The sequence below is a fragment of the Ammospiza caudacuta genome, chromosome 3 (genome assembly GCF_027887145.1).
Source record: "Ammospiza caudacuta isolate bAmmCau1 chromosome 3, bAmmCau1.pri, whole genome shotgun sequence".
In the NCBI taxonomy this organism is placed as follows: domain Eukaryota; kingdom Metazoa; phylum Chordata; class Aves; order Passeriformes; family Passerellidae; genus Ammospiza; species Ammospiza caudacuta.
The window spans coordinates 24,362,400-24,390,387 of NC_080595.1; the positions used below are offsets into that span (position 1 = coordinate 24,362,400).

At 35.6% G+C, this 27,988-nt stretch overlaps 1 protein-coding gene across 1 annotated transcript in view; it reads left to right on the forward strand.

Moving 5' to 3' along the window:
- The window catches only part of USH2A (usherin), a 372,150-nt gene that overhangs the window by 50,123 nt on the left and 294,039 nt on the right, over positions 1-27,988 (forward strand). The window contains exons 11-15 of the mRNA XM_058801041.1: positions 8,211-8,406; positions 11,668-12,309; positions 17,740-17,923; positions 22,957-23,120; positions 27,055-27,213. Coding sequence (XP_058657024.1) covers positions 8,211-8,406; positions 11,668-12,309; positions 17,740-17,923; positions 22,957-23,120; positions 27,055-27,213 — 1,345 coding nt within the window. The remainder of the gene's footprint in view (positions 1-8,210; positions 8,407-11,667; positions 12,310-17,739; positions 17,924-22,956; positions 23,121-27,054; positions 27,214-27,988) is intronic.

Genomic DNA, 27,988 nt, shown 5'->3' on the forward strand with positions numbered 1-27,988 from the left:
TGGGGGAGACTGTATTGCTCAATAAAGCATCAATTGCTGCAGTAGAAGCAGAGCAGGGAGAAATGATTGAGAGGCATTAAAGAATAGATTAATAAGGCTGGGGACTAAAGGCTGAAATGAATTACATGAAATAGGAAGGCATCATTGGAGGAAGTGTTTCCAAATTTGACCTGTGGAAGATGGAATCATAAGGAATAAGGACCCTACTCATGAAAATTAATTGTCACATCACACTGATAATTTTCAAGGAAATTTGCCAAAAATGGGGCAGAATACACTTTTACTGCATAAATCATCACTTTCTTCAGATCATCAACATTTTTTTCTTTTTGCAAAGTGCCACTTTAGTCACTAAGTTCCCAGAGGTACAGAGTTCCAAAATTAATCCCTTGAATCACAAAACAGTCTCATCTATTGAATCACACAGAAAGAACATTCACTCATCAAATGAAGTATTATTCATGCTGATACTTTGCAAGATGTGTAGAAAAGCTGACTGCAACACAGTTGCTCCCATCTCAGTTCTTTGGACTGATCATGAAAACTTTATGCCTCTTCTGTTACCTATGCACTCTGCCCTTGGTGAGAAATGCATGTCGGTATAGGGAATTTCTCCCTTGCAGCATTTCTCACTTTTCATATCTCCAAAGATCACGTCCACTTACAGACCCGGGTAGACTTTGTATTTTAAAATACAGGCTTTGTATTTTAAAGTGCGAGCTATCATAGTAAAACTTCAAAATTGTGACTTTATGGCTTACGGTAACGGGTGGAATTTTAAGAGTGGTGTAGCAGTGCACCCACAAGCAGTTTGTTAGGTGTTTTTGCAGAGTGAGATTTTCCTTTGAGACTGGTGAGTACAAGTGAGAATTGCTGCAGCCTGATAAAATTTCTCCACTTCTGTGCTGGTTATTGATGTTTAGTCATTGTAGAAAAGATGGTTACATTGTATTTGTGAGCATTTTTCATGAAATATTTCAAACAATCAGAAAGTCCAGATGAACTGTTAGAGGTGCTTGAGCCTTAGGAGAGTGAAAGAATTGGCTGCCTTCCTCCTTTATCCCTAACAATTCACACTTGAGAAAGTTCTACCAGAATACTGCTGACATGATCATTCTTGTTCTTGTTGGAGATTAATATTTTCTGGCTCTCATACCAAAATCCTTTACTCATTTTCCTGTACTGCTTTTTACCCAGACTTCTCTACAAATGCTTACGTATGCTATCAAGCGTGGCAGTTTGTGGTCCTTTTGTGATTCTGTTATAGTATGTCATACATAATGCTGGGGGAAACAAGTACTCTTTTCCTGGGCATTTCTTTTTAGAGAAGCCTGAAAGGACTGCTATTGCCTTTACCTAGTCTCTGGAAGTAACATTCTGGTCTCAGTGAATCTAGTTACCTTTAGTTATCTCACTCAGCTTTTGCTGATTTTTAAAAAATTACCCTTAACATCCAAATAAATATGTATCATGTACTTGTTGTTGTGAGGAAATTGTATTTTACTGCAGAGGATATTGTTTCGAGTTGTAAAGACTTGATTTTCTTCTGTCAAGGTGGCTGCTGTATTGTCTAAGTAAAACTCTAAGGCAAGAAAATGAACAAAATGTTACTGCTTTCTCTGAAGAGTCACATGAAAGCATATTCCAGTACTTCTGAGTAACTGTCTGAACAGACTTCATATTTCACCTTGCTGCACACTCACTAAATACTGTTTTAAAAATTCTTTTATATATATATATATGCACAAAATGAATAAAGTATTTCTGTTTCTATTTTCACTTCTGAGTTAATTCTTTTATCTAAAACTAGGATGAGCCTTCCCATCTTTATTTATATATCTACATGGATTTCAACTTGTTTATTGTGATTGACAGTAAATAAATAAATGGAATATGTGTTGCAAGGGAAAGAACACAGGTTAAAGCAGTTCATTAAGGGGATTTCAGTCAACAGATTTACCAAAGAGAATAAGGAATGTAAAGAAGCAAAGGTGTCAATGAAAAATATTGTGTGTAAAGGAGTCCATAAAAAGTCAGGTTATCAAATGCTGTGTATTCTGAATCTGGGTTTCCCTTAATGGGAGGCCTTTAATCTTATTGCTAAAATAAGGAGAAATTAGCTTTTTTATGTTCAGTAATCCTATGGCTTTGTTTTGGATGGATTTTATAATGTGGAAATGCTGGTTTTCAGCGAGAGTTTATTTGTGGGATTTGGTCCCCTCCCACCCCATGGAGTGTTGTGGGCAGAGGGTAAATGCCTCATTTTATGTTTTGTGCAAAAGTAGTAGAAAGCTACTGACTTTTGAAAGTCATCATATGTGGTGACAAGAAGAGATATCAGGGGAGTGCAAAGGAACTTCATTATTGCTGCTTATTCAATTTTCAGTTCCCAAAGCCGACATCCCGAGAATACTCTCAGGTATTTGGTGTCAGACCATTAACCTATGTGTGTGAGCCAGCACACTGTACTGTTCTCATTTCCTAAACTGGAGGAAAGGAAAAGAAAAGAGAAGTCCTCAACCCCCTTGCTTCCCCTTCCTGAGACTGCAGACAACTGGATGCTGGGGTCCTTGCCAGATTTGCCTCAAGTAAGAAGATAGTGAGAAATATGTGATTAGCATTTATATCAGAAAGGTAGAACGTTGAGATTGGTACCAGTCAATTGCAAAATTGGTGATGGCAGAATTTCATGCCAGACCTAAATATACTACTTAGTCTTGCAATGCCCTGAAACTTGCAGAGGGTCAAGGGAAGGTACTTCTGCTGTGGTAGAGAGTAAATAATTGAAATTAGTAATGACTTGGCTAATTATAAAATGTTATTTTTTTCAGGACTTTTTGGGCTTCAAAACCAGAAGTTAACTTTGGAAAAAGAAACTTCAAATGTCAGCTTTTTAAAATTTATTAATATCCAGCCTCATATTGCATTATTGTCCAGAATTGGAGAGACTTTCTGATTATATGTTTTTGACACTATGTTGCTTCTGTTACAGACACCAAAGAATAGCAATTTGAAATTACAAGCATATCCAAGACAAAGGAGTTGATTTTAACTTTCATAAGGGCTTAGGCAAATGATTTTTATGGTAAATTTCATTTTATAGAATAACAATATGTATGGTCAACAAGAGTTCAAAGAGTCAGAAGTTACATTTCTGATACTATGATATGTACATGTTGAATATCTACTAGGTGAGTGCTATGGTTACACAGTTTGCTGTAATCTAGTGAACAACTAAGGCAGTTCTTTGGAATATGTCACCCTTTGTCTTGGTTGTTTAAATCTCTCTTTAAGTCCGTGTATCAGCCTAGTTACAGAAGGGTTGCTGAGCAGGCTTCACTTTGAACTTCTCATTCTAGATGTAATGTGTTGAAGCGTCCCCCAGTTAAAGAGTGGTATCATAAGAGTCTGAAGCAGGTGAACTGCTAAAATTCCAAAATATTAAGTGGTTGGATTCCTGATTAAGGACAAGTCTGCAGCTGTGGTTTAGGCAGGAGAAGGTTGCTGGCGTTCCATTTGTAACTGTTTACACTCGAGGATATAAGAATAATGTGTATTTTGCATGTAAATTATAAATGACACAGGGGATACATGTGAACTCAGCATCGGTGATTTTCTGTATCAAATAACAATTGTAATTATGAGGCCCCAAGACACACCACCACTTGGTAGTAATGCTCGGCCAGGTTAATTTCCAGAGTGAACAATCCAGTCAGATATTTTCCATCAGTGACTTAGTACCAAGATGGTCATGTTAATACACAGTCTGTTTGTGTCTGCTGTCTATTTGGGTCATAACCAGGCTTCTCAGGCATAAGTAACAGTAGAATAGAATCCTTTCTGCTCTTCTATAACCAGCATTGGTCATAGAAAATTGAAATATTTTTCTTTAAATGGCACATAACACTTGAATTGGGGAAGGGTGGAAGTTTCAGTAATATTTCCAGTGACCAACTGGTGAAATTCTGGTTAACAAACTCTCTAGTTATTCATTGCTACCAATATTTTCAATGATACCATATTTTCCAGAGTAAGCCAAATTTATAGAAATAATAATGATACAAAAATAGCCTTTTCCCTTTGTAATTTACTTGGATTTTTATGTAGTTATTGAAATAGTTTGTTCTCCCCATTTTGATGTAGAGTTCCATGTTATAACCTGTGGTATACCTATTTCTGCAGCATTATAAACATTTATCAGCTTGTTTGACTTCTATGAAACAATACACATTGTCAAGTGTTTCACAAATTATTTTAGTGCTTCTCTGTCTGTACAGAGAAATTAAAGATACTGTTTTTCTATATTTCTAATTTTTAAATCAAATTATCCTCAGATTAAGCCCAAATATTTTTTTTACAGAGAGATCTGCAAATGGTTTTGTTGGCTGGTTCCTGGAAAAAAAATAATTTTTTAAGTTGGCCAGACATTTGTCACTCATTTGAAGATTTATCATTATTCTTCAAGGATCAGTTTTTTCACCCTGTTATGATAAAGTTTGGGGATGTACATTTTCTGCAAGTGTGTGTGGTGAAAATTACTGCTCCTTGTAACAGCTTGACACACAATTATCCTGAAGATCCTGGTATTCTTTGCTTCTTTTGGCACTTAATAATCTACATGTTTCACTTGTGGCATCTGGAAATACCTAAGCTTTGTCACAATTAGCCATGGGTTTCCAGGTATTCAGGATCAGGACAGCTCTGCTGTATAAGACTAATCAAGCACAGTATCTTCTCTGATTTCCAGAAGTGTGATCCTGCTGGGATGTGCTTTTTTAAAGTTCAGTTATTTATGGGTTTAAGGCTACCTGAGCTAAACTTAGGATTTCCATCTGGGTAGTCACATGTTTGGTGTCCACATATGGAATTAATCTAACTAAATTTTTTAAGCAAGTAACTCCTTTAAGTTTACTTCCTTAGAATTTCCTTGGTATTCTGTCTTATAACTTGAGGGGGGAAAAAAGAGTATTCATTCAGTAAGAGACTCATGATTCTGTAGCCAAGTATTCCCTTCATTTCGGTCCTTTATTTCCAAACTGTATAGTTTTTAGTCTCTTTTCATTTTTATCTTTGCTTATTCTACTCACTCTGTGACCTCTTTTTATTTCATAGAGGGTAACCAGATACACAAATTATGTAAAATGTTGATACAAAACAGATTTTTATGACAAAATGAGATTTCCTGTGTAATTTTCAGTTCTTTTTTTGATAATCACAGTATTCCTATTGCCTTTTTAACTGCTTCAGAGCTTCCAAATGATTTGTAGGGGAAATGGAGCAGCTTTAACAGCTTCTTTCTTGAGTGGTAATAGCTAATTTTGGACATATCACTGTCTACCTGTAGTCAGTGTTGGTTTTTCCCAGGCATTAAGTTTGTACTTCTTGATGTAGAAATTAATTTGACTTTTTAATCATGCATTTGGTTCAGTGTATGTGATATATGAAGATATTGCTGACGTAAAGAAATGCAGTAATATCATGTAGCATGATTTCCTTTTGGGAAAAAGGTACCAATCTTTTCCAATATAGAATTTAAATTTCTAACAGAATGTACAGTAATAATAAAAAAAAGCCTACTAGTATGTAGATCTCAGAAACTTCCTTACAGCCTTTTAAGGAGAATGACATAATTTTATTCCTCTTTTACTGGTGTTGGTTTAAGTAATTATTAAGTATTTCAGTAATGTTATGTTATGTTTTGTTTCACCTAGAACTTGAGTCTTACGTGCAGTCACTTTTCAGCAGATGAGATTTTGCTAAAATATTTTTATTCTGACCTCTTGGTTTTAAATCAGTCTTAAAAATCATTCCTGATAGAAAGGTAGCACGTCTTTCATAGTGAAGAGCTGTGGAAGATTTCCTCTGCGATCTCTGCTGTGGTTCTCTTTCCTGAATGCTACACATAATCATAAAAGCATTAGTTGATCATCTGCTCTCCTCCAAGCAGAATTGTTATCAGTGCTATATCCAATCAGTCATGATTTTGTGTGGATAAATCTTGATACCTCTAGGAATAAAGATTCCACATCCCCTCTGGATAGCCTGTTATTGATGTTGCACTTCTCTTTTAGTGAAGTGTTCCAATGTCCACTGTGAATCTGCTAATCTTACCACTTAATTATTTATTGCCCTGATTCTCGGTTAGTCTTCCTTTGTTTCTGAAATTCTATTTTTTTTTTCTTCATGCTTTAGGCATGTTGCTTATTAAATGCTTATTTTTGTATTGTCTTGATCCAGTTTGTAACATTTGGTGAAGGCTATCCTCTCTTATTTAGCTATCCAATTTTGATCTTTCTTTCACTTATTTAAGATGAAATTTCACCTGTAACGCTTTCCTTCCTGTAGTAGCTTTTGGAGTAACTTCAAAGCTTTTTTTGACTGTGAGTTGAGTGCTGTTGTGTAACCTGGGTATGCTGCAATCATGAGCACAAAAATTTTTCTTTTACAGTTAGGCATTAAGCTGGGTATTTTTCTTCATTTAGGATTAAACTCAAAGTTGCTTTTCACATGTGAGTTCTCTGATGAATGGCTGTGATGCATGACTGGGTCTACACTAAATATCTAGATCAAATCCAGTCTAAAAGGGAATTAACTTGAAAATCTTTATTGCTGTGTTTTCTGCTATTGTGGTCTTTTAACTCTTCTCATACTTGCTGTTGTCCTGCCTTTCTAATATCTACATCTTCCTGAAAAATAAGGCTGCTACATCAGTAATAGATCTCTATCAAGAAGTCATATTAAAGAGATTTTATGGACTACAGAATCCTTTTATGAGGAAAGGGTAGGAGTATATACTTCTCTAACTTTTATTCAGTAGTTCCTGCACTGAGAATTTACTTTTAGATGTTGAAATACTCTATTTAGTATTAATAAACCTTAGAGCTTCACTTTAAATTTGAGGGTATGATGATAGTATTTAATTGGAACTTGCCAGTAACTTTGTCTCTCCTGTTCTTTCAGCTTGGCTTGACTCATGGATTAAAGATGAAAAAGGCTCCTGTTAAGAGAAATTTTTGTTTCAGTAGCTAATTAAAAGCAAAGTACATTGAACTACAGTTGTTGATGCCATAGATGAAGACTGGTTTTGAATTATTGTGCTTTTTTGTATTTTAATTATTTTTCACTGAAAAAAGTAAACTGACCCAAAGAAAATTTGGACTGAGCCAAAGTAAATTCCTTATAACACAGTTTCTTTGTTTCTGCATTTCCTAGAACACTTCAGTTAGAAAAGTTAGTTGATCATGAATCCCAAACCTTTTGCCAATTCCCACGTCTGTGTTACTTTGACTGCCTAGGATTGTTTTTATTTTGTGCATTAACTGATGTCTCTGTTTCTCCATCCCTGTGGTGTTGCCCTTTCCCTGTGGTTGGTTGCCCCACCATATTGGAAAGTGATGAATGTAGAGACTGGGGCTTTTCCCTGTCCTTCAGAGGTCTGAAATGGAGGTAGCTTTTCAGGAGCCCTTTAATCTTGCACAAGATATGAGACTCGTACTCCCAGATGATGGTCCAGGCATACAAAAGGATGTGTCAGGTCCTTCTGAATAGCAGTGCTACACATTTAGGGAGAGGGTGAGGACTTTTACGTACCCGCACTGAAGTGGAATGGTTTGGATCCCAGCTGAACCAAGAAAAGAGGGAGAGGGTTTCAGTTGCTGAACTGTTGGATGACATCCTTCACTACAGGGAGAGGAAATGTACCTTGGATGAGTAATAAAAAAAGAAAACCTCCAATTTTGCTTCATTCTTATTTAACTAACATTTTCACTAAAATAAATAAGCATATGGGCAGAACAAAAAATGAAGATCTTGACCTTTGAAAAATGATCGTTCTTTATGGTTACTGTGATTGAAAAAATTATTCCTTTTAATAGAAGTCACCATATCTACAATGCAATTTTGTAAATATTTTTTGCAGGTTCTCTGTCCAGATTGTAAATACAGCTGCATTGTTTACTCTTTTCTTTTTCCCTTCTATTTTGAAAGAACAGGGCTTTTAAACTCTATTTAAAAGTCGAATAGTTACACTCTGTTCAATGTTTCTCTTTTTTCCTCTCAACAAATTAAAAAATGCTCACAGGCTTATTTTTTTTTCTGTTCCATTTAAAATTTTCTCTCCCCCCAACTCACACTCCCATTCTTGTTGCTAATGAATGTATCATCTAAAAATAGATATGTTCATCATTCTATAATATTTTGTATCTTTCTAGATTGGAGGCCAGTGTAATTGTAAGAGACATGTGTCTGGCAGACAATGCAATCAGTGCCAGGAAGGATTCTACAATCTGCAACAGTCAAACCCTGATGGCTGCAGTCCCTGTAACTGTAATACCTCTGGGACAGTCAATGGAGATATTACCTGTCACCAAAATTCAGGACAGTGCAAGTGCAAAGCAAATGTTATTGGTATGTGTAATGCAAGAGTTCAGAGCCATTTTTCTTGTTTTCTCTGGAAATAAAACACACTTGGTTTCTAAATGAAAGGTATAGAAAGCTTCTTTGCTGAAGGCAGATTGCAAAAATGAATGAAATTAACTGTTGAAAAATTATTAATTTAATAATTCTATCAAACTACAGCTTGAAGCTTAGTTTAATCAACCCTTTAGAAGTTTCTTTATGGCGTAGCTATGTTAGCTTACTTAGCTCCATACTAATAAGTCACAGAAATAATGTAATTTGCTTACTGTGTAGATGTTTCTTTTAGGAAATTAGCACTTTTTCAACATGTTTTGTACTTAATGAGTTCGAAGCAAATCGTTTCCATGCTAGTTTCCTTAATAGACCAAAATAAATGGATTTTTTCTCAAAATATTCTGTGCTACAGGGTCCTTTGTGATAAATCTATCAATTTTTTTCTATTATATTTCTTTGAACTGTTCCTATGAAATGCAAAATAAGTCAACATAATTCCACAGATCATGTACATAGCTAGGGTTAGTTATCAAGGGCCACATAATTTTAATTTTGTAATTCAATGCCAAGCTGATTATAATAAACTGCTACCTTCTGTGTTATTTATCATTTTTTTTACAAGACGTGCTTTTTTGTTTGTTACTCCCACAGGTATTTTTCAGAAATTAGATTTGATTATAGCAATTTATTACTTCCAGCATATTTGAGGGGAGCCACAGCCACATAAGGACAAAATTTATCAAGTGCCCAAAATACACAGTATATATAATACACTTTGAAATGTTGATGTATGGGAATATTATGCAAGGAGAATTTCCTGATAAAGTGAGCCTTGCATGGTAACTGTACATGTCTCAGACTATACATATGTCTCAAAAAGAAAAATTCCTCTTCTGCTTTGTTATTAACAGAATTAGTAATCTATTTTTTCCTCACCCTAACCAGGTTCTAGGTTGCATTAATAATGTTCAAGTACATGTTAATGTATTTGTTATTATATATACCTTCACTTGTGAATGTTGACTCATTTGTAATGTTGTCTTTCTTGCTTTTGGAAATTAGAAGAAAATGTAGAATAACAACAAATAATGAAAATAGCTCTAAACAGATTGAAGCCTGAACAGTTTCAGTCCTTTTTTCCTGCGGAATGCTGTATTTTTCATACAATGAAAGGATGCTAAGAGTAGAAAACCTCTGTGCATCTTAAACCCTTTTTCTACCTTCAAGAAAAAGGACTTCAGAGCATTCTTAATTATATATTCATTGCCTGCATTTTACATTTGAACCTGTGAAAACACTTCTTAATTCGGTGGCAGTTGGGCAGACAAGAAATTCACAGTCTGGTTCTCACATATTTGGTTATCTACATATTATATTTTCTCCCCTTGATGAAAACATTAAGAACTGTTTTTATTTTCACTGAAATAGTTGTTGAAAAAAAAAAGGCAAGTGTGGATCTATGCTTTCTGTACTTATCTGTAATTATAATGGGGGGTTGTACTTTTGCAAGTGTTTGTTTGCAGGATAAAGACCTAATTCTTTCCAGACTAGATTCTATTTTTTTTTTTTTTTTGTTTTCCAAACCAATTGTAAATAAGCTTCTTTATATTGAAACGTGTGCAGCAAACTTTACCAGGGGACTTTGCTCTTTGCTCTAAAAACCAATTTAGAAATCCAATCTGTCTGTTGCCATTTTCATCTCTTTAAACAAACGCAATAACAGAAAAATGCAACTATGGACTGCAATGTTATGAAACATGAACTGTTAGAGTTAACACAACTGTTAAATCTTACTAATGATTCTATCACCAGTAAAATACATTAGCACCAATAATTTTATTAAAGTAGGTCATTCATCTAGAATAAAAAGGTAGAAGAATGTGAATTAAATGCCAAGCGTGCTAACTCCCCTGTACTTGTTAACATTGAATGTGATGCCCTGTAGGCCTTCCTCAGTATCGTTAGGAATAGATTACCTGTCAGGAATATGTATGGCATATTCAAATAAGCACTGCGCATATTTTAAAAACTGATATGATATGAATCCATGTAGACCAATTTTAATAGTTCAAAATGAGTCATAATTCTTGTTAACAATACAGTTATTTTTAAAATTTGCAGCAATAGTGGTCCTTTTTTATTTTCCTTATTGAAATTAAATGATATGCCTTAGGTGAGTCATTCATCACTGTTAAAGCAACTCGCCTTCTGTTGGAGATTTTGAGTTTTTATCCATATATATATATATTCATTCCCTACCACTTTTAGTTTTATTTTTCTACATGTAAGTTGCTAGGTGTATTTTTCTGTGGTTGTGTTTTTTTTTTTTTAAATGATGACAGTATTTTGCTAGAATATTGTATTTATATTTTCCTATATGAAACAATTAAGTCACAGCTTCATAGTGAAAGATTTTCTCTCTGCAAGGGAACAATACGTAACTGAATTTGCATTTTTCGTATAATAATCTAGTTTGCTTTCTTGTAATGTACATTATATAAACTAACATATAAATGCCATCCCTTGGGGCAGGGATAAAGCAAGCATTGACTTTGAAAACAAAGCTAATAAAACTACAGGATGAAGCATGAAGAAAACAGTTTATATTTTAATGTACTGCTGGAGTTAACTAAATCATACATTTAGATAAAAATATTTCATTTTGGATTATGGAAAACATTTTCTGCTTTCTGTAAGGGCTAACAATAAAGACTAACAAATGCAATCAATGATAAAACTGAAGTATGGTGTTAAGCAAATAATTTGTTATAGTTAGTCTAACTTGTGCTGTCTCAGTGTATATTTAATGTTTTTAATACAATGTATAAATCTATTATCAGAACAGATTGTGAGCCTAGTGCAATTCTCTGTGTATTGCATTTCTGCAGTATAGGGTGAAGAGTTCACATAGGCATTGATTGTGCAACAGGTGCTGTTCTGGGAGACAAAGAGCTTAATTCTGCATTGTCTTAGAAATGTTACAAAGAATCTCTTGCAGAACTATCTCAAATTGTATTAAGAGACCAGCAGAAATGCATTGCTACTGAAACAGATTGGAAAAGTAAACAGATTTTTGGGATGCCACAGTTATTCAATTGATCTGTGCAGCCTCGTCACTCCTGTTAATTATGCTGGCGAAGAATCAGTCTTTCCTTTCTTTTTTTATTTCATTGTAGTGTAATTACACTTTTAAAAATTGAAACTAATAGCTTTTAAGATTTCGGGTTTTTTTATTAATTCCTTTTCTCTTTCCAGGCCTGAGGTGTGATAGTTGCAATTTTGGATTTAAAGCTCTCAGATATTCTAATGAAGATGGATGTGAGCCTTGTTGGTGCAACAGCCACGGCTCAGTGAGCCAATTCTGCAACCCTCTCTCTGGGCAGTGCAATTGTAAAGAAAGAGTGAAAGGGCTTCTCTGTGACACCTGCATGGACAACTTTTATGGGCTGGATGTAACTGGTTGTAAGGCCTGTGAATGTGATGCTGCAGGGTCCATTTCGGGAACCACGTGCGACGCGAGGACGGGGCAATGTGCGTGTAAACCAAATATCGGGGGAAGGCGCTGCGATGAGTGCCTGGATGGGTACCACAGAGTGCAGAAGGGTCACTCCTTCCTTTGTCTGCCATGCAACTGCGAGAAGGCAGGGACAGTGAATGGCTCTCTGCTTTGTGACAAAGCGACAGGACAATGTCCTTGCAAAGCTGGTGTGACTGGCCCTCGGTGCAGTCAGTGCATGCTGCAGACGTACAACCTCAGCATGAGCAACGCCCGCGGCTGCCAGCCCTGCCGCTGTGACGCTCTGGGCACGCTGGCAGGAACAGCTTGTGACCACCTTTCTGGGCAGTGTGTCTGTCTGCCTCAGCGCCAGGGGAGGAGGTGTGATGAGTGTAAACCAGGTAAGGGAACAGAAAGACAATCGATTTGATGTAGTAACTTTTGCTTTGTTTTTTATCTTTTTTTACAGTTTTTAGTATGTGTTTGGACAGCTTCACGTCTGACATATATTTATATGTCATATAATATATATGTATATATATATTATATGTATATATGTATATATATATATACACTATATGTATATGTATTATATGTATATATGTCATATAATTATTTTTCCATTTCTTCCTAACTCTGTGAGTGAGAAGGAAGCATTATTTTCCTAATCACCACCAAATATTTATTCTATTTTCAGATATAATTTGTATAATTTGTGTTTCAGTTTCAACATGCCCAAAATAAGGTTAGGCTACTTCTGGATATTGAGAAAATATACGAATAATCATGTCCCAATCCCTGAATAAGTGGTAAATTGGCATAATCTAATGAACAGCAGCTATCCTCATAATGAAAAATGTGGATTTGGAAGGCAGAGTGCATGCTCTTCAGGAAGGGCACTTCATGCATAAAGCTGAGCATGGCAGGGGGCACAGAGATGGTTGCTTAAACTTTGATGAGGCTGGCAAACATGCCACTTAGAAAGCATTCACCTGCCTTGCTGTGTTGGGGTTGCGCTGGCTTGCACAAGGACTGCTTACAGTTTGGCCCTACAAGTAGGTGATATTTGCAGTTTGCTACATATTTGTTCAAGATTTTGTGCCATATTTTTAAACAGAGTTTAAAAGTTCACTGTAAGTGGGGAGCTCTGTAGTTATATTTCAATGTTTTTGTTTTAAAAAGTAGATGGGTAAAATGAAACTATAGGTAACGTTAACCTACCCTTCATCATAATATTAAGCAGATAGATTTAGTTCAAATTAAATACATATGCAATTTATTCAAGTAGCAGGTCACATTAAAAGGTACATTATAGCTCCATTGGTTTTAATATGCCATTCAATAATTTGAACAGAGGTTAAAAAAGCTGCTTAACCTCCATTAAATATTTTTTAAAATGCTTTCATTTAAATTATTTTAGGTACATATACTAATAAATAAGGCAGCATTCTGTTTTTCTTAGTTCCTCCTCCAGTGCTATTTGACCTGCTGACCCTCTATAGCAGCCACTTAATCAGAGATTGGCAGAGGAGTGATGTCAAGGCTCCCTGAGTCAGTGACCGCCCTTGTCCTTGGGAAAGAAAGGCCAGGGTTTATGCAGAGCTAAATGGTTTAAAAAGGTTTAATTGATAGTGTGAACAGGCTGGCTTGTAGAAAAGCTTACATGGCACTCAGAGGAATAGTCCCACAATAGTTCCTGGTAAAAAGAGAAATAATTAAAAAAAGTATTTGTGTAAGTATTATTTTTAAATTTTCTAACTAATAGCTTTAAGCATGTATGTGCTGAGCACTGAGCTCTCTGCTGCAGGTGAAAGTGTAAATTTCTATTTTTGTAGAAGTGCTGTATTGCTCTTAGTAGAGCACAGTGAGCTGTGCTATTTTCTCTGTTTAGTCAGAGCTTATTTAGATGTTTAGTATTTCTAACTTTTATGTAAATATTCTTTGTTAGTATGTGCCAAAAGAGATTTTTCTCCTGAACAGGGAAGACTATAAAAAGTCTTCTATATAGAAATATAGAAGATTTTAATTGGTTTCAAGTAATTAGACATGTCCTATGGCTTTTTTTTTCCTTATCTTTGGGACAAAGATAAGAAAAGGTACTCCAGGTGTATAAGAAAATGTACTCCAAGTGTATATGTAACCAACACAGCCTAATTAAAGCACACACAAATTAGTTAATACTGGCAGCCCTGAAAACATACTGAGGATTTCTGCATCTGTTGGGACATTTCAAATTTATGACAGAAGGTAAGTGGCATTTAAAATAATGTCCCAGTGTAGCCTATCTTTTATGTGCTTTCATAAAATCCGAGAAGTTTTCAGCAGTTACCAAAATCTTAATGCAGAAAGAGTTGCCAATTGAGAAAAGATCAAACTGGTCATAGTTTTTGGAAATTGTTTTATAAGGAGACTGTTTTTCTTAAAGCACTTTTTGGCACATTCAGCCATGTGTTTCATCTGCTAGGCTGTATCCATGACCTCCTGTTTTCCGTTTTGTTTTCATACAAGTAACATTTGGGTAGATTGGTGTACATTTATTTTCGCTTTAAACTTATAGTGTATGCAAAGAAAGGAATACTTGATTCTAGCTGAAACAAAATGAAAGAGCAGTTTTACCTTGTACAGAAACTTGCTTTTGAGATGTCCTACGGTGCAGTGGTCAAAACACAGGTTCTCTTCAACCCCCAGATTGTTGTGAGCATTTTGTCCCTGCCTCATTCTGGAACAGTATGGCTGACTGGGATTTGTGCCATACAAATCCTGTTCAACACAGGTCTTGGATTTTGTTACAAGAGCAGCAAAGCTGTAAAAAGACATTTTGTTATGTAAGTTCTTTACTCCATAGCCACAGGTTTGCATAGAATGCTACATAGTATGGAAAAGATGTAATGGAACATGTAGAATGTGTGTCTGTGGACCAGTACTGAGGCTTTGTGCACATATTACCTCTCTTGGCCAGAAGAATGTGAATTGTCTTGTGACAGCAATGCTGCTGTGGGTAACTGCATTTTGAAGCCCAGGCTGTGGTTAAGAAATGAGCATTACTGCCACAGATGGTAAGGATGTGAAAGTGCTAAGGAAGTGGTCATGTGTTCCTTCTCTATGCAGCGGGAGAATGCTAAGAGGATGATTAAAAAAAAGAAGCAGAATACTTTGTTATGACTTTCATTCTTCCTTTTGAAAAGTGTGTTTGATTGACAAATGTGATCAATTATGGTTGAATTGGAAAAAAATCTGAAAAAGAATAAGCATAATACTAGTTACATACATAGATCTCAGAGAGATTTGCAGTGGCTGTCTTAAAATTGGAAATTGGCTCTATTATACAACAGTGGATCCTTCATAAAGCAACTTTTATGAGCCCTTCTAACCTTGCTGTAAATTAAGCTTGCATTAAGTTATTACTCTTTCCTAGGTGGACTCAAACTCTAGGTGGTGAAAGTAAATAATAATAATTATGACAAACAGTATGCATTTGTAATCTTGTATTTCCTCTTTTTCCTCTACATTTGATCATGGTAATTTACTTACAAATTAGTTGGGGAAAGAAATTTTTCTCATTTTCCTATCCCTCACTTTAAAAAAAAAATGTTTTGCCTTTACCTGCTACTTCTGGGTAAAAGAAAGTAATTGTGGTAGTGTCCAGAAACTTTTAGAGCATTCCTAAAAGATTATAATAAAAATGTCCTACCAAATCCTTCACTGCTCTACAGTGGTTTAGGCAGTGTGGCTGTAGGAGAGCCCGGATGTTTAACACTAAGGTATAGATTATAATTAGTGATTTCACTGCTATGATAAAAGCAGTATATGCTGTAATCCTGCTCAGGGAAACAAATTTATTTTCCAGAGATGTGCTAATTTGTCCATTTTAGACTTCTCTTAGATGTTACTACGTACAAAGGAATTGTAGAATCATAGTTCTATGCAAAATTTCAGATGGACAAGGGCCTGGTTTAGCCTGAGCGCTTATCACTTACTGCAGCTGTAAAGTGGGTCCTGAGGAAGTGCTTTGACCTTCTGCACGAGTCCAAGGCTTCAGCTTGTTTCCATCCCTCCTGTTCGGTTCTTGGAGTGGAGTCGTTCATTGTGCTCAGGAGTGACATTGCTGGGAAATGGTCTCCTGTATTTATGCACAGGATGGGCACTGCAGAGCGCAGAGAAGTGCAGCAGGAGATAATACATGCTGCCTGACTAATAACTTCAGGCTATTTGCTCTCTGTGCTGCCTCACTTCGGGGCCTCTCTGGAATAAAGTGCCAGCAGCGTGGTTTTTTATGATGCGAATGTATGTTAACTGGAGACTGATATCACTTCACTGTCCACTTGAGATTTATCTCACCGAGGACCAGAGGCTAAACTTGAACAAAGATTTGAGCAGTAAAATTCTAATGTTTTCAATTTGTTTAGTTTCTCTGCTATTTGGATATGAACTCACAGTGCAGCACTGCTGCAAAGACAGAGAATACCACCCTAGGGGTGTATATATACAGCTATCTCTTGTAAGACAAATAATAAGGCCTTGGGCAATATGACATGTTACAATATAATTTTGGGCTACTTATTATAAAGCAGGACATTGGGAAGTTATTGGACAGCAAAAAATATTCAGTAGCTGAGAACATGGCTTAGAAACTACTGCTTGAACTTGATGTGAAGAGAGGGCAAGTGTCTGAGAAGTCTGTGCAAATGCTGTATATCTCAGTAGCAGATGAAATTTTTCTATTGAAGTTGGACAATAATAACTAATAGCAACCAGCTAAGGGAGATAGAAACTCATATCAAGGGCCGTATTTTAGGTTTCATGTTCCAAGATAGGTCATTGTTGCTGTCTAGTGTCTCTTAATACTGTGGTACCAGGATCTTTTGCAGAGCTCTCAAGCATTGCTACATTTTAAATAAACTGTACTCCTCCAACGGGGGAGGAAAAAAATAAAGAGAAGACCAACTTGTGTGAATAAAACAGTTAAATATTTATTAATAATCAGGTAAAAATAGAATATGTTTTGGAAACTTATGTAATTATATTTTTACTAGTGTGCCATTACTTGAATTGTCTTCTGATCAGAAAGAAATTATTACAATGAAATAAGGCCATACATTGTGAAATAGATTATGCAAGTGGAACAGCATCATTAAGAGAATGTGTGTAAAAGCTCTTTCATTAGGAACTTCAGGTAAGGTTGTGAATAATGGGTAAATTCTTGAATGGCCAGATTAGAGGTGTATGTGACTGTATTTTTCAGTAATAGATAAATATCAGCATAAATAAAGATTGCTTGTAAGTGCAATAGGATGAAATATGGCATAGCAGAATCATACCAAACATACTGTGGGAAATGTGAAATGAATGCTCAAATTCATAATTTGAAATAATACAGGAACAGGACAGGGTTGAGGGTGAAAGCTGTTTAATACCAGATCAGTAACTTTCTTTTATCAATTTCTTAGTTTCTGTGAAAGTATTTGTGTAGGTTACAAGCTCTATGTTAAAGAGGAGTAAAATATAAATAAGAAATGCTCATCAAATATTGTTTTTACAAAGAAACTCTATCTTATTTCAAGGATTAAGTCAAGCACTGTTGAGAAAAATGAGGAGACATTCTTAAGAAGATACGTGCATTTCTTATGGTTTGCAGTTGGCCATTTTCAGAGCTGAGCTCTCAGACTGGAATGGACGAATGTCTCTTCACTTGTGCTGCATTTATGAGTATTTCTCATGTCCTTGGGTCTTTCCCCACAGAAATGTTAATGTATTCCCCCTGTTTTGCATTTGCACTGGCTAAGAGTCTGAAGAGCGATAACCAACATTCTCAAAATCCCTGTCTTTTGCAGGTTTTTATTTTTCTCCATCCAGCGCCACTGGCTGTCTGCCGTGCCTGTGCCACACAGCTGGTTCTGTGACTCAGATCTGTGATAACCTCACCGGCCAATGTAGTTGCCAAGATGCCTCTGTAACAGGACGGACTTGTGAACATTGCAAAGAACTTTATTTTGGATTTGACTCTGTCACAGGGAGGTGAGTTCTTTTCTTTTCTTATAGGTCACTTATAACCTCCTTGTCACATTTTTTCTCATGGCTCAGTCAAGGGTTTAGTGACAATGGAAAGATATGTTCTAGGTAGGTAATCCTTCTATAAGTTCATGTGTCCACTCTGATTTACATGTGATACACTACACAATCCCCTGTGCTCCCATGAGATGAAGAAAATAGAAATTTTGCTAGGATTTAAGTAGTAACAGCATGAAAGGTCTATAAGGCTAAGTTATAGCAATTTGTTAATTGTTTCCCTATGTTTTTTCTGCATCTTCAGTAAGGTGTGTTGTTTTCTGAGGTGTTAACCATTGACTATTAAAATGCAGGTAATTTGCCATTCTTACAAACTAGTGAATGCTATTGAAGATTTCAGGAAGATTTAATGGGGGATGGTGGGGAGAGGAGAAAACTACAGATATCCCTGACTTCCCAAATTTCTTTTGGTAAAAGCAGTACAAATATTCACTCCACCTTGACTCTTAAAAATTTGTTTTTCTGAAGCAGTGCATTCTTTTTCAACATTTTCTTATGTGCCACAAGGTAAATTGTATTTCTAATGCAGCGTGGTGTCTTTAGGTACATGGATTCCCTGGATTATAAGGGGAAAACACATATATAGTATAGTGCACTGTTATTTCAACTACTGCACTATCTTTTTTTTTCCAGGATCATCTTTCTTGCCTAGTCCTCACAATCTCAATTTCCTTTTAAAATATTGTCCAGAAAGATTGCACGGCTCTTATGCTATTATCTTTTCATACAGACTGATGGTGTTAAATTGTTTTGTTATATTTGGTATTTTTGCCTTTTAAAAAACCAAACCCACATACCACAGGCAAAATCAAAACCTGTACAATGTTCCCCTCCCTCTTCTCCTCTCCCCTAACTAGTCTGGGGTAGACATGCTTTTAGGCAGTGATTAGTAATGTCATCCTGCATATATTTGACATTATTCTGCAGATTTTTCACTTTAACTTTTATGTTACTGTCACTCATTAGGAGATTTTTAAAATTATTTTTTACTGTTTCGGGTCACAGAGGCATCTGCTAATAGCCATAAAGTAATCTGTAGGAATAAGGACTTCCTATTTTCACTTCTTGTCATTTCTAATGGTGAGAAATAAAGACTGTGTAATATTAAAGTTCCCTTTGAAATATATTTTCCTTAATATTAATGATATCTTTTTATTTTAGTTACTTGAAATAGATTCTCCCTTCACCCGTCAGTTTTAGCACATTTGTGCTAAGCAATAGCTTTTCTGAGCTAGATACTGGCTTTCAAATACCTGCATTTTAACCTGTCTTTTGCAATTCAAAATGTGGAAATATAAATCATCTAGATCCAGACCTTGTAAGGATAGAAAGTTTTTAGAGTTCTGGGATTTGAATCTGAATTGGCTTTAATTCCTTAATACTAGTTAATCCTCATGGCAGTATTGAAGACTACTCTGGTTGTATGATGAACTTATGTTGCATTTTCTTGGCTCTCTTTTCATTGTTGTCTTCTTGGGCAGTGTACCTCTGTTCCTCAGGCAGAAACTTTTATCCACTGACAATTATAATGCAGGTCTTTATTTGTTAATCTATTTTATTCCATTTCTTTAACTGTTAATATCTTCATAAAAAGAGTAATATGCTTTTTGTTTCTCCATAAAGTTGCCAGGTCATTTAAGCCATCCATGCTCCAAGTGTCTCTTTTAAGGACAGAAAAGGATGTGAGCTATCTGTAGTGGCAAAGACATATCTGTCTTTGCACAGTAGCACAAAATAAGCAGAAACTGTGATACACGGAGATTGTGAGGCTTTAAAATTCTCCCACACTGAATGCAAATGTGAGCTGATTTATTTTGTGCTGTTTTTGAGATAAAACAGGAACTCCATATTCTTTAATGCATTTCAGGTTATGAAGCAGGAAAATTTCTTGGCTTTTAACAAATTAGGAATACTGAGTGTTTGCAGCAATCTGAGCAGGTCTGTAATGGTTGTGAGCATCTGTACACATTTGAAATGCTTAACCTCTGTATTGTTTACTATAATGAACTGGTCAATGAATATCACAAATTGTTTATCTATTTATATATATATCTTGACAGATTACTGTTTATGAAATCTATTTAGCAAGTGAGGTTTTCCCATAAGGATGAAAAATGAAGATTTTAAACAGATTGCTGGAGAGGTTCTAACTGCACCTAGAGAGTCAATGTAATAAAGGTTTCTCTATATTAATATTACAAAAACCATTTATCCTCAGAAAATCAATATCACAATTCATCTTGGCATGACATTTCTCTTTCCATGTTTTAAAAGTCTGTTTTCCTTGAGTATATATAATTCTGTTTTAATAAAACTCAAATATGTTTGACTTAGAGTACCTTGAAAAAGTAGCATTTGACAAGAATACTGCAAATATTTTTCACATGATTAAAAGTTACTTATCTTTTAAAAGAATTGGATTTTTTTTGAAAATTCATAATTGACTGAATCCTTAATTCTGACTGAAAAGCATGAACTATGCCTAACAATAAATCCAGTTCTAGTTTTTTGCAGTTAAAGGACATGATGCGTGTGATTACACAGCAATAATGTGTAATCCCATGGAGCAGAATATGGTGAAATATCTGCTGTTATTTGCAGGATCAGGAACCTCATTCAGTATAGGTGAAGGTAGGGAGCCTACACTTTTCCTAGAAGAAAAATGCAACAAGGAGAAAGGAGCAGCCCCACCCTGCCAGGCTGAGAACTATCACTGTGACTATATGGGTGTTGAGTGTGGTTGTCATGTGTGAATGATAATCAAAACTAGAATAATCAGGAGACCCTTATTCATAAGAGGTGCAGCAATATACAGGAACAATAGGAGAAGCTTGTCTTTCTCTGTTTATCTATCAAGAAACTTTTGTTAACATCGCCCCCCTACTAAATAATCAGCATGTAATGAAATTATGAAATAATAATAAAATACTGTCTCACTGAGTAAATTTTTTTTGTAACTTAACTGGATTTAGTTAAAGTACTCTAAACAAAACCTCTATTTAAAGGGGGATTTGGTTGCACTGTCCGTAGATGAAAAGACTTTTGAAAAAATTGCCCTTTTCTCTTGACTGTAAAAGAGAGCAAACCGCAGTATAGTGGCTTCCAAGAGAGAATGTATTTTATTTATTCTCAAAAGGATATTAGTCCATAAAACAAATTTGCAGCTTATTTTGCAGCTTTAGCTTTTATCAGCCTTTTTAAGGGTGTTGAATGATTCCCCAGGAGATCACACAGCACGAGCTGCTGTGGAGTAAAGGAGCTCTAATACAGAGAGCTCTGCAATAGGCAGAAAATGTATGTGAAGAGTTTCCTTAAGCTTGTTTAAAAATCTGTGACATTTAATGCCTATTTCACTGATTATTGACCTGAATTTTAGTGTGCTAATGTGAAAACAGTTTCCACTTTCCCCTCCTCTCTCCCTTGCCTCAAAAAGCTGATACCTAAAGCATACTTGAACTCAGTTTTTTTCTGCTTTCATGAAGGTAGTAGGAGATACAGACCAAGGTGTGATGGTGGTGACTGGGAAGATGGCAAAGTAACTTGTGTAAGGGCACCACAACATATTTCCTTAGGTCTGGTGAAACTGGCCAAGGAAAATCAGCCAAATATAAATTGACTCTTGTTTAGTCTTAGGGTTAGCAGAATAAAGGGGGTAGAGCCTTAGACTTCTCTGGAGTCTTTTTTTTTTGCTGCTTCATCACCTTGGGACCTGGCATCTGGAGTAATTTAAAATTCCCTTGAGGCTGATGCTGCTTATGCCCTGAGGATTGGAGATTTCCACCTCAGTACAAGGGGAGGGAAATGCAGACTTCCCAGTATGTTTTAGCTGCGGTCTACCTTCCCACCTGTTTCCCAGCCCATGGCTTTTCAGATCTCTTTTAGTCTGCAGCAATTAAAATATAGTGAAATTAGAATCTAGATGGAGAAGTTTTATTTGCCGTTGTTGACTTTGTTATGAGTAATAACAGCAGTCTGTATTGCAAGGGGTAGCATTACAGCATTGTAGTCATTGCTTTGCTTAATTTATGACATGTTCAAACTCTTTGAATATTTGTACTATCTGACATCGGTATCCATGCTATGAGTGTCAGTGGGGAAATAGTGTATCAGGTGAAGAGCAAGTTGATCACAAGAGGTTTCACATGCAAAAGCCAAAGGATAAATTAATCCTGAAAGTATTTTACTGGTCCCAGAGAGATTTACACAATTGAAGCATGGCATTTGTTTGATACCAGTGCATTTAATTTTTTTGTTCTTTTTAATTTAAAAATAATTTACTTGTAGATTTAATTAATTATTCACTGTAGTTATTTCAAATTTTGTCCTTCAGGCTCTAAAAACACTGTGCTTTCTGTTAGAATATTAGTATTTTTGCTGTTTTGTTTCCTGTCACTGTTTTAATCTGAGTTTTTCTCTACTCTGTTTTGGTCGCCATTCATTTTCTTTTATTCACAGCATGTAATTTTTTTCAACCGTAAGTTGCCTTTGTGGGCAAGAAATTATTAGTTGATTTATTTTTTCCAACTAAAGCATAGTTTTCCCTGAGGTAGAAGGTTGCCTATTTTGTGCAGGAACCTCTTGAGCTGGTTACATATGTATCACTGAACTCTGCAGCTCTCGAGAAAGGTTGTGTGAGTAAGAATGTAAGACTGAGTGCATAATGTGATTATTACTGAACATTATTGTCCAGTTTGCGTATGGATCAATATATATAAAAGCTCTTTAATTCTAAGCCATTTTTATATAAATTAGAATATTATTCTGGCAGCGAAATATTTATTTTTATAAATATTTCGCTGCCAGAAATACTTTTTGCAAGTTTTTTTAATCAGACTAATAGATTTTCTGCTCTGTTTCAGACTACTGAACTGTTTATGATGTTTTAATTATGTTGCCCAAGAATCTTTTAAACAAAACCCTACTGTGCTTAACTGAAGTGTTGATGTGTGTTGATGACTTCCTTGATTTGTTTTTGTTTATAGATGTCAGCACTGTAATTGTCATCCTGCAGGAGCCATTAGTGGGACTTGTCATCTTGTTACTGGACAGTGTGTTTGTAAACAATTTGTAACTGGCTTGAAATGTGACAACTGTGTTCCTGACGCCAGTAATTTGGATGTCCACAACCTCTTTGGCTGCAGTAAAAGTAAGTGGATGTTAGGTCTTAAAAGCATGTCTTTTAAATTAAAGTTTTTAATTGATTTAGTGCGTATTGAATTGGGTCAGAGGTAAATTATTTCCTCCCCACCCCCAAATGTAAGGTCACTGAAGTTTGAGTGATTTTTACTGTATTGTAGGATTGTTTTCTACAGAGATGTGTAGAATCCTTCGTGTCATACACACATTAGGCTTGTAGTTTAACCCAGGGGATAAGGGTTAAACTACAAGGGACACCCCATAGTTTCCTTGCACATTTTCTTTGTAGTGACTAATCCAGAGTTCATCTTTTAGTCAAAAATGCAGCATCATTTGTACAACTTACAGTTTAGCCCCCTTTCCTGCCGCTGACAGGAGGCAGGACATCTGCCTTCAGAAGGTCTGAAGAACAGAAGGTCTTGTGAAAACCTACTCCTGGTGATTAATTCCAAATGTTCTCCTCAGTGCAATGTAGCTTTGCCTTTCTCCTCTTGGGACACTTTTTCAGTCAGTTTGGGAAAATATGTGATGTGATGTAACAAAGCATCATAAATTGGCATGTTTGAGGTGGGGTCAATGCTATATTGAGGGTCAAATCATGAATTGTAATGAAACAAATTGCAGAGGAATATATGGATATCAAGATCACCAGCACACAGTCTCCAAGCTGGCAGAGTTATTAAAGAAGGAAAGGCAAAAGTATACGTCATAAGAAAATTCAGTACTTAACTTGTCTTTGGGTCAATGTTCAGACATAGGTTTTGAGGGCATCATGCTATGCAATACCAAACCATGTGGGAAGGAGCTCAGGTCACTCTGGAAAAGCTGTGTTCCATTTTGGTGGCACACCTTACTGCCATACACAGTTAACAGCCCAGCCTTGGAAGCCTTGAAAGCAATGAGTGAAGAACTCTGCAGGTAGTAGGTGAATATTTTTGTCAGCAGGCCTAATTAATAATGGTCACACTGGTCATAATGCAACAACAGGGTTAGACATTCCCAAGTTATCTCTGGAATATGCTTCTGGATCTTCCCTCAACAAAATATTTCTTTGTGTGTTCTGCATGGGTATTTATATGATATTCATAACTGTGATATGTGAAAATCATAGATTTGCAAGCAGAGATGTAAATGCACAAAGTATTTACAGGTAGAGACAGCTATCACTTTATATTTTTATTTAATTTTAAATCAGTTTAAATTTCAAATCATATGCATGGTAGAATGCATGGCGTTATAAATGGTCATAAATATCCTATAGAGAATGATTTCTTTCTGAAGACATTTTTTTTTAGCTTTTCTCAAAGTTTGCAAGTATTTAAATAGTTTTGATTCCTCTTTCCCCATACTCTTCTGTAAAAAGCACAGTGTCTATTCATTGTTCAGGCAGTTGATTGGCTCGTTGTTTCTTTAAAAAATGTAAGATGTTTCAACTGAATGTGTAATAATAATAATACATGGCACTTTTATGATGCTGTTCATCTTCAAAGTGCTTTACAAACATAAGCCAACCTACTTATTTGTGTTGGGATACACATTGGATAAAGGTCAATAGCAATTCAACTATAAAATTGATTAATAATAGTATGACATAGAGAAATAATATAATAGATTTTAGTTAGATAAAAGTACATCAGGCAGTATTCTGAATGACAAGCGGAGTCCTCTTCTGGACATAGAGGATATAGCAATTGGAGTCTTTTGGTTATTCATACCAAAATATTTGAACTTGTTGCACACATGTGGAGCTTTGCCTGATATGGCATTTGTAGTTATTTTCATTGCAGAACAGTATTTTGTTGACACATTCATTACTGGTTATAAGTCTTTGCCAAGGGAAGCAAAAGTAAGTTGCTGTTACTGTCCAAATAGTGTTCTTTAAGAAAAAGAGTTTTTTATTTAGCAATTTTTCTACTTAACAGTATCTTAGATGCTGCACAAAAATGTACCATGAAGTACTTTGCTTACTATTTAAAATTCAAACCAGCAAACCTCTGGAAGCAATATGCAGTAGTGTGAGACTGCCAGTGGAGAATGAAGGTGATGCTGGTAAATTGCTGTGATTGCTCAGGTCTTGTAAGTATATATTACATGGAGAGAAATTCTTTTAAATGCCAAAGGGATTTAGGAGCACTTGTTTCCTCTGATTCTCAAACTTTACTCCTGTAGAAACTTTAGCATACATTTACTTCCTAAGTGAGACGAACTCAAAAGTTGCAGATTGGCATCAGAACAACCTATGCATTTTAAGGGGAGATGATGATTATGTTCAGTTCAATCCAATGAATTCTAGAAATATTTTGTGCTATTTCTTGCCTGAGAGACTGCAGTAGAAGCAGGGCTTTTCATTATCTTACTCTAAATAAAAAGCTTCATCTCACTTTCCAGATTTGTATTAAAAACCTGTATATAGTGTGCCCACTGATTTTGGTCTAAGTCTCTACATCTATCACTTGTGTGGCTTGAGGTCCTCATGAGATTTTCTGTCTGCAGCTTCATTCTTTGCTTCTTGTCTCCTGTTAGCTTGGCTGAACAGATTTTAGTAATTAACTTTTGGTGGTACTAAGCAAATATCCACATAATGAGGAGGATGATAGTTTATAAAAGAAGAGAATAAAATCCATGCTTCAAATCTTGATGTTCTTCTATAATACTTAATGTAGGGGAAAAAAGTTAATTGGGTGGTTCTGAATCCAGCTTCTGGTACCTTACTCCATGTGCTGATTTCTGTGCTGCCCTGGACTATCCTCATTCCTTGAGAAAAATGTTTTCCTCTACATCCACACTCCCTTGGTGAAGAGGATGGGGAAATGGCACAGTCTGCCTTTGATAGCAGTCACTATCTGCCAAAACAGACCTGTCTTGTTCTGTGCTGATGCATGGTGTAGGGGACAGAGGGTAGGGCTTTCCTCAGTGTAACTGGAGTACTGGAGGTCCTACAGCAAGCTGTGGACTCATGCTCTGACCTGAATAATTACATTAATATAGAATCATGGAATCATCTAGGTTGGAAAGGACCTTTGAGATAATAGAGTCCATCTATCAAAATGTATGTTTATGTTAACATGTGAGTATGTATGTATATTAAGTTTAATTTCTGATTATTAGCTATTATCTTAGGAAGGACTATGATTACACATTTGGATGACAAAAGAGCCGTAGGAGAGATTTTGAATGCTCTTTCTTAAAATGTGAGGCACTTGGCTTTTGAACTTCAAGTTTGTTTTTCTCTTTATTGATACTATTGCAATAAAGTAACACATTTTTCAAAGTCAATAGAGGTAGTAGGAGAGTCAAATTTTGGCAAATTAACATGTCAAGCTGATTTCTTAAACTGTTAAGATACCTTAGTCTCATGGATTTGAATTTTACTGGAAACAAATGGAAGCCAATTGCCTAAATAAACTTAAATTTTGTCCTTTATGTTTCTGTGATTTCATTATATTAAGTAAGCTTATTTTAACACTTCAGTAAAATCTGGACTTAGTTGGACTTTCCGGTTGTATTTTACTTGAGGAGTTTATGCCTGGTCTGTGCTAAAATGGAATGAATCTTTTGAAAAAATAAATCCTAATTGAAGTAGAAACTTCAATAAAGCAACCATATAAATAAATTCTCGTTTTATAAAGATCTTGAAATACATTTAAAAAGAAACCCCACCCTACCTGTTTGGAAAACACTTGCTTTATTTTGGGGTGGAATGGGGGATTAAGTTTATTCATAATTTATTTAAATATATACATTTTTTCATGGATAAAAAATGTTGTTGAAGAGCATTTGGATGGGTTGGTGTAGTCTATTGGTGTCTTGCCCTGGTGACTGTACATTTACTCAAAGGGTTTTTTGGTGAAGAATGCTTAGCAGTTTCTTTGCATTTTTCTCTAAATTTATGTGATTATTGATTACCTTGATTTTTACATCCTCAGTTTTTGTGTATGTTTTAGCTCCTTTCCAGCAACCTCCTCCTACAGGAGAAGTTCTCAATTCCTCTGCTATCAATCTTTCATGGAGTTCCCCCGACTCTCCAAATTCTAACAGGCTTATTTACCAGCTGTATAGGGATGAGGAAGAAATTTATACAACTGAAGACTACCATCCTTATGGTAAGTAAGGTTGCATCAAAGATTTTGTATTTGTCTGTATATATCTATATCTATGTGTGGTGTTTCTTAGCTATTTCTCATTCTTGTCATTATCATTCTCTGTGGTTTTGAATATATTATCCTGTTTCCCTTTAATGAGTTATTGTTCTGTTACTAGTTTTGCTTGAAAGGAATGAATAACTTAGTCTAAAATCTGGCAAATGGAATCACCCAAAATACCTGATAACTATTTTAGTTTTTAATCTGAAAAACTTTAAAATTGACTTTCCAGAAGTATTTATTGAAAATATACACAGATGCCAAAACCTATGAGTCAAAGTCACAGATAAAGAATTACAGTGAACAGAAGAGACCATAATGTGCTTAAACTTCTTTTTTCATCTTCTTGGTTTTAAACTGTTAACAGATAGGAAAGCTTTTTGTGGCCTCTAACTTTTAGCACCTTCTGTTAAGCTATCAGTGTAGCTCCTGATTTGTCTTTAGCAGCACCACTTCTCTCATGTTGAGGCTTGCCAAGGGATCCTCAGAAGGCAGTCCTAAAGGATTCGACACTCTGTCCAAGCTGAAAAGGCCATTTTGTGCTAATATTGATCCACTTATCAAAGAAAAGGAGATGGATTTGGGTACTGTTTATATGTATACATGGCACACAAGTGGTTTTTTAAGAGGACGAGTGTGGTTTAATGCTGCTAAGGTTTGACCTCTGTTCTAGGAGGTTCTTCAATTTGTTGCAGTTTCTTACCAATGCAGCATTAATGTTTTGCAGAAGTTGAGT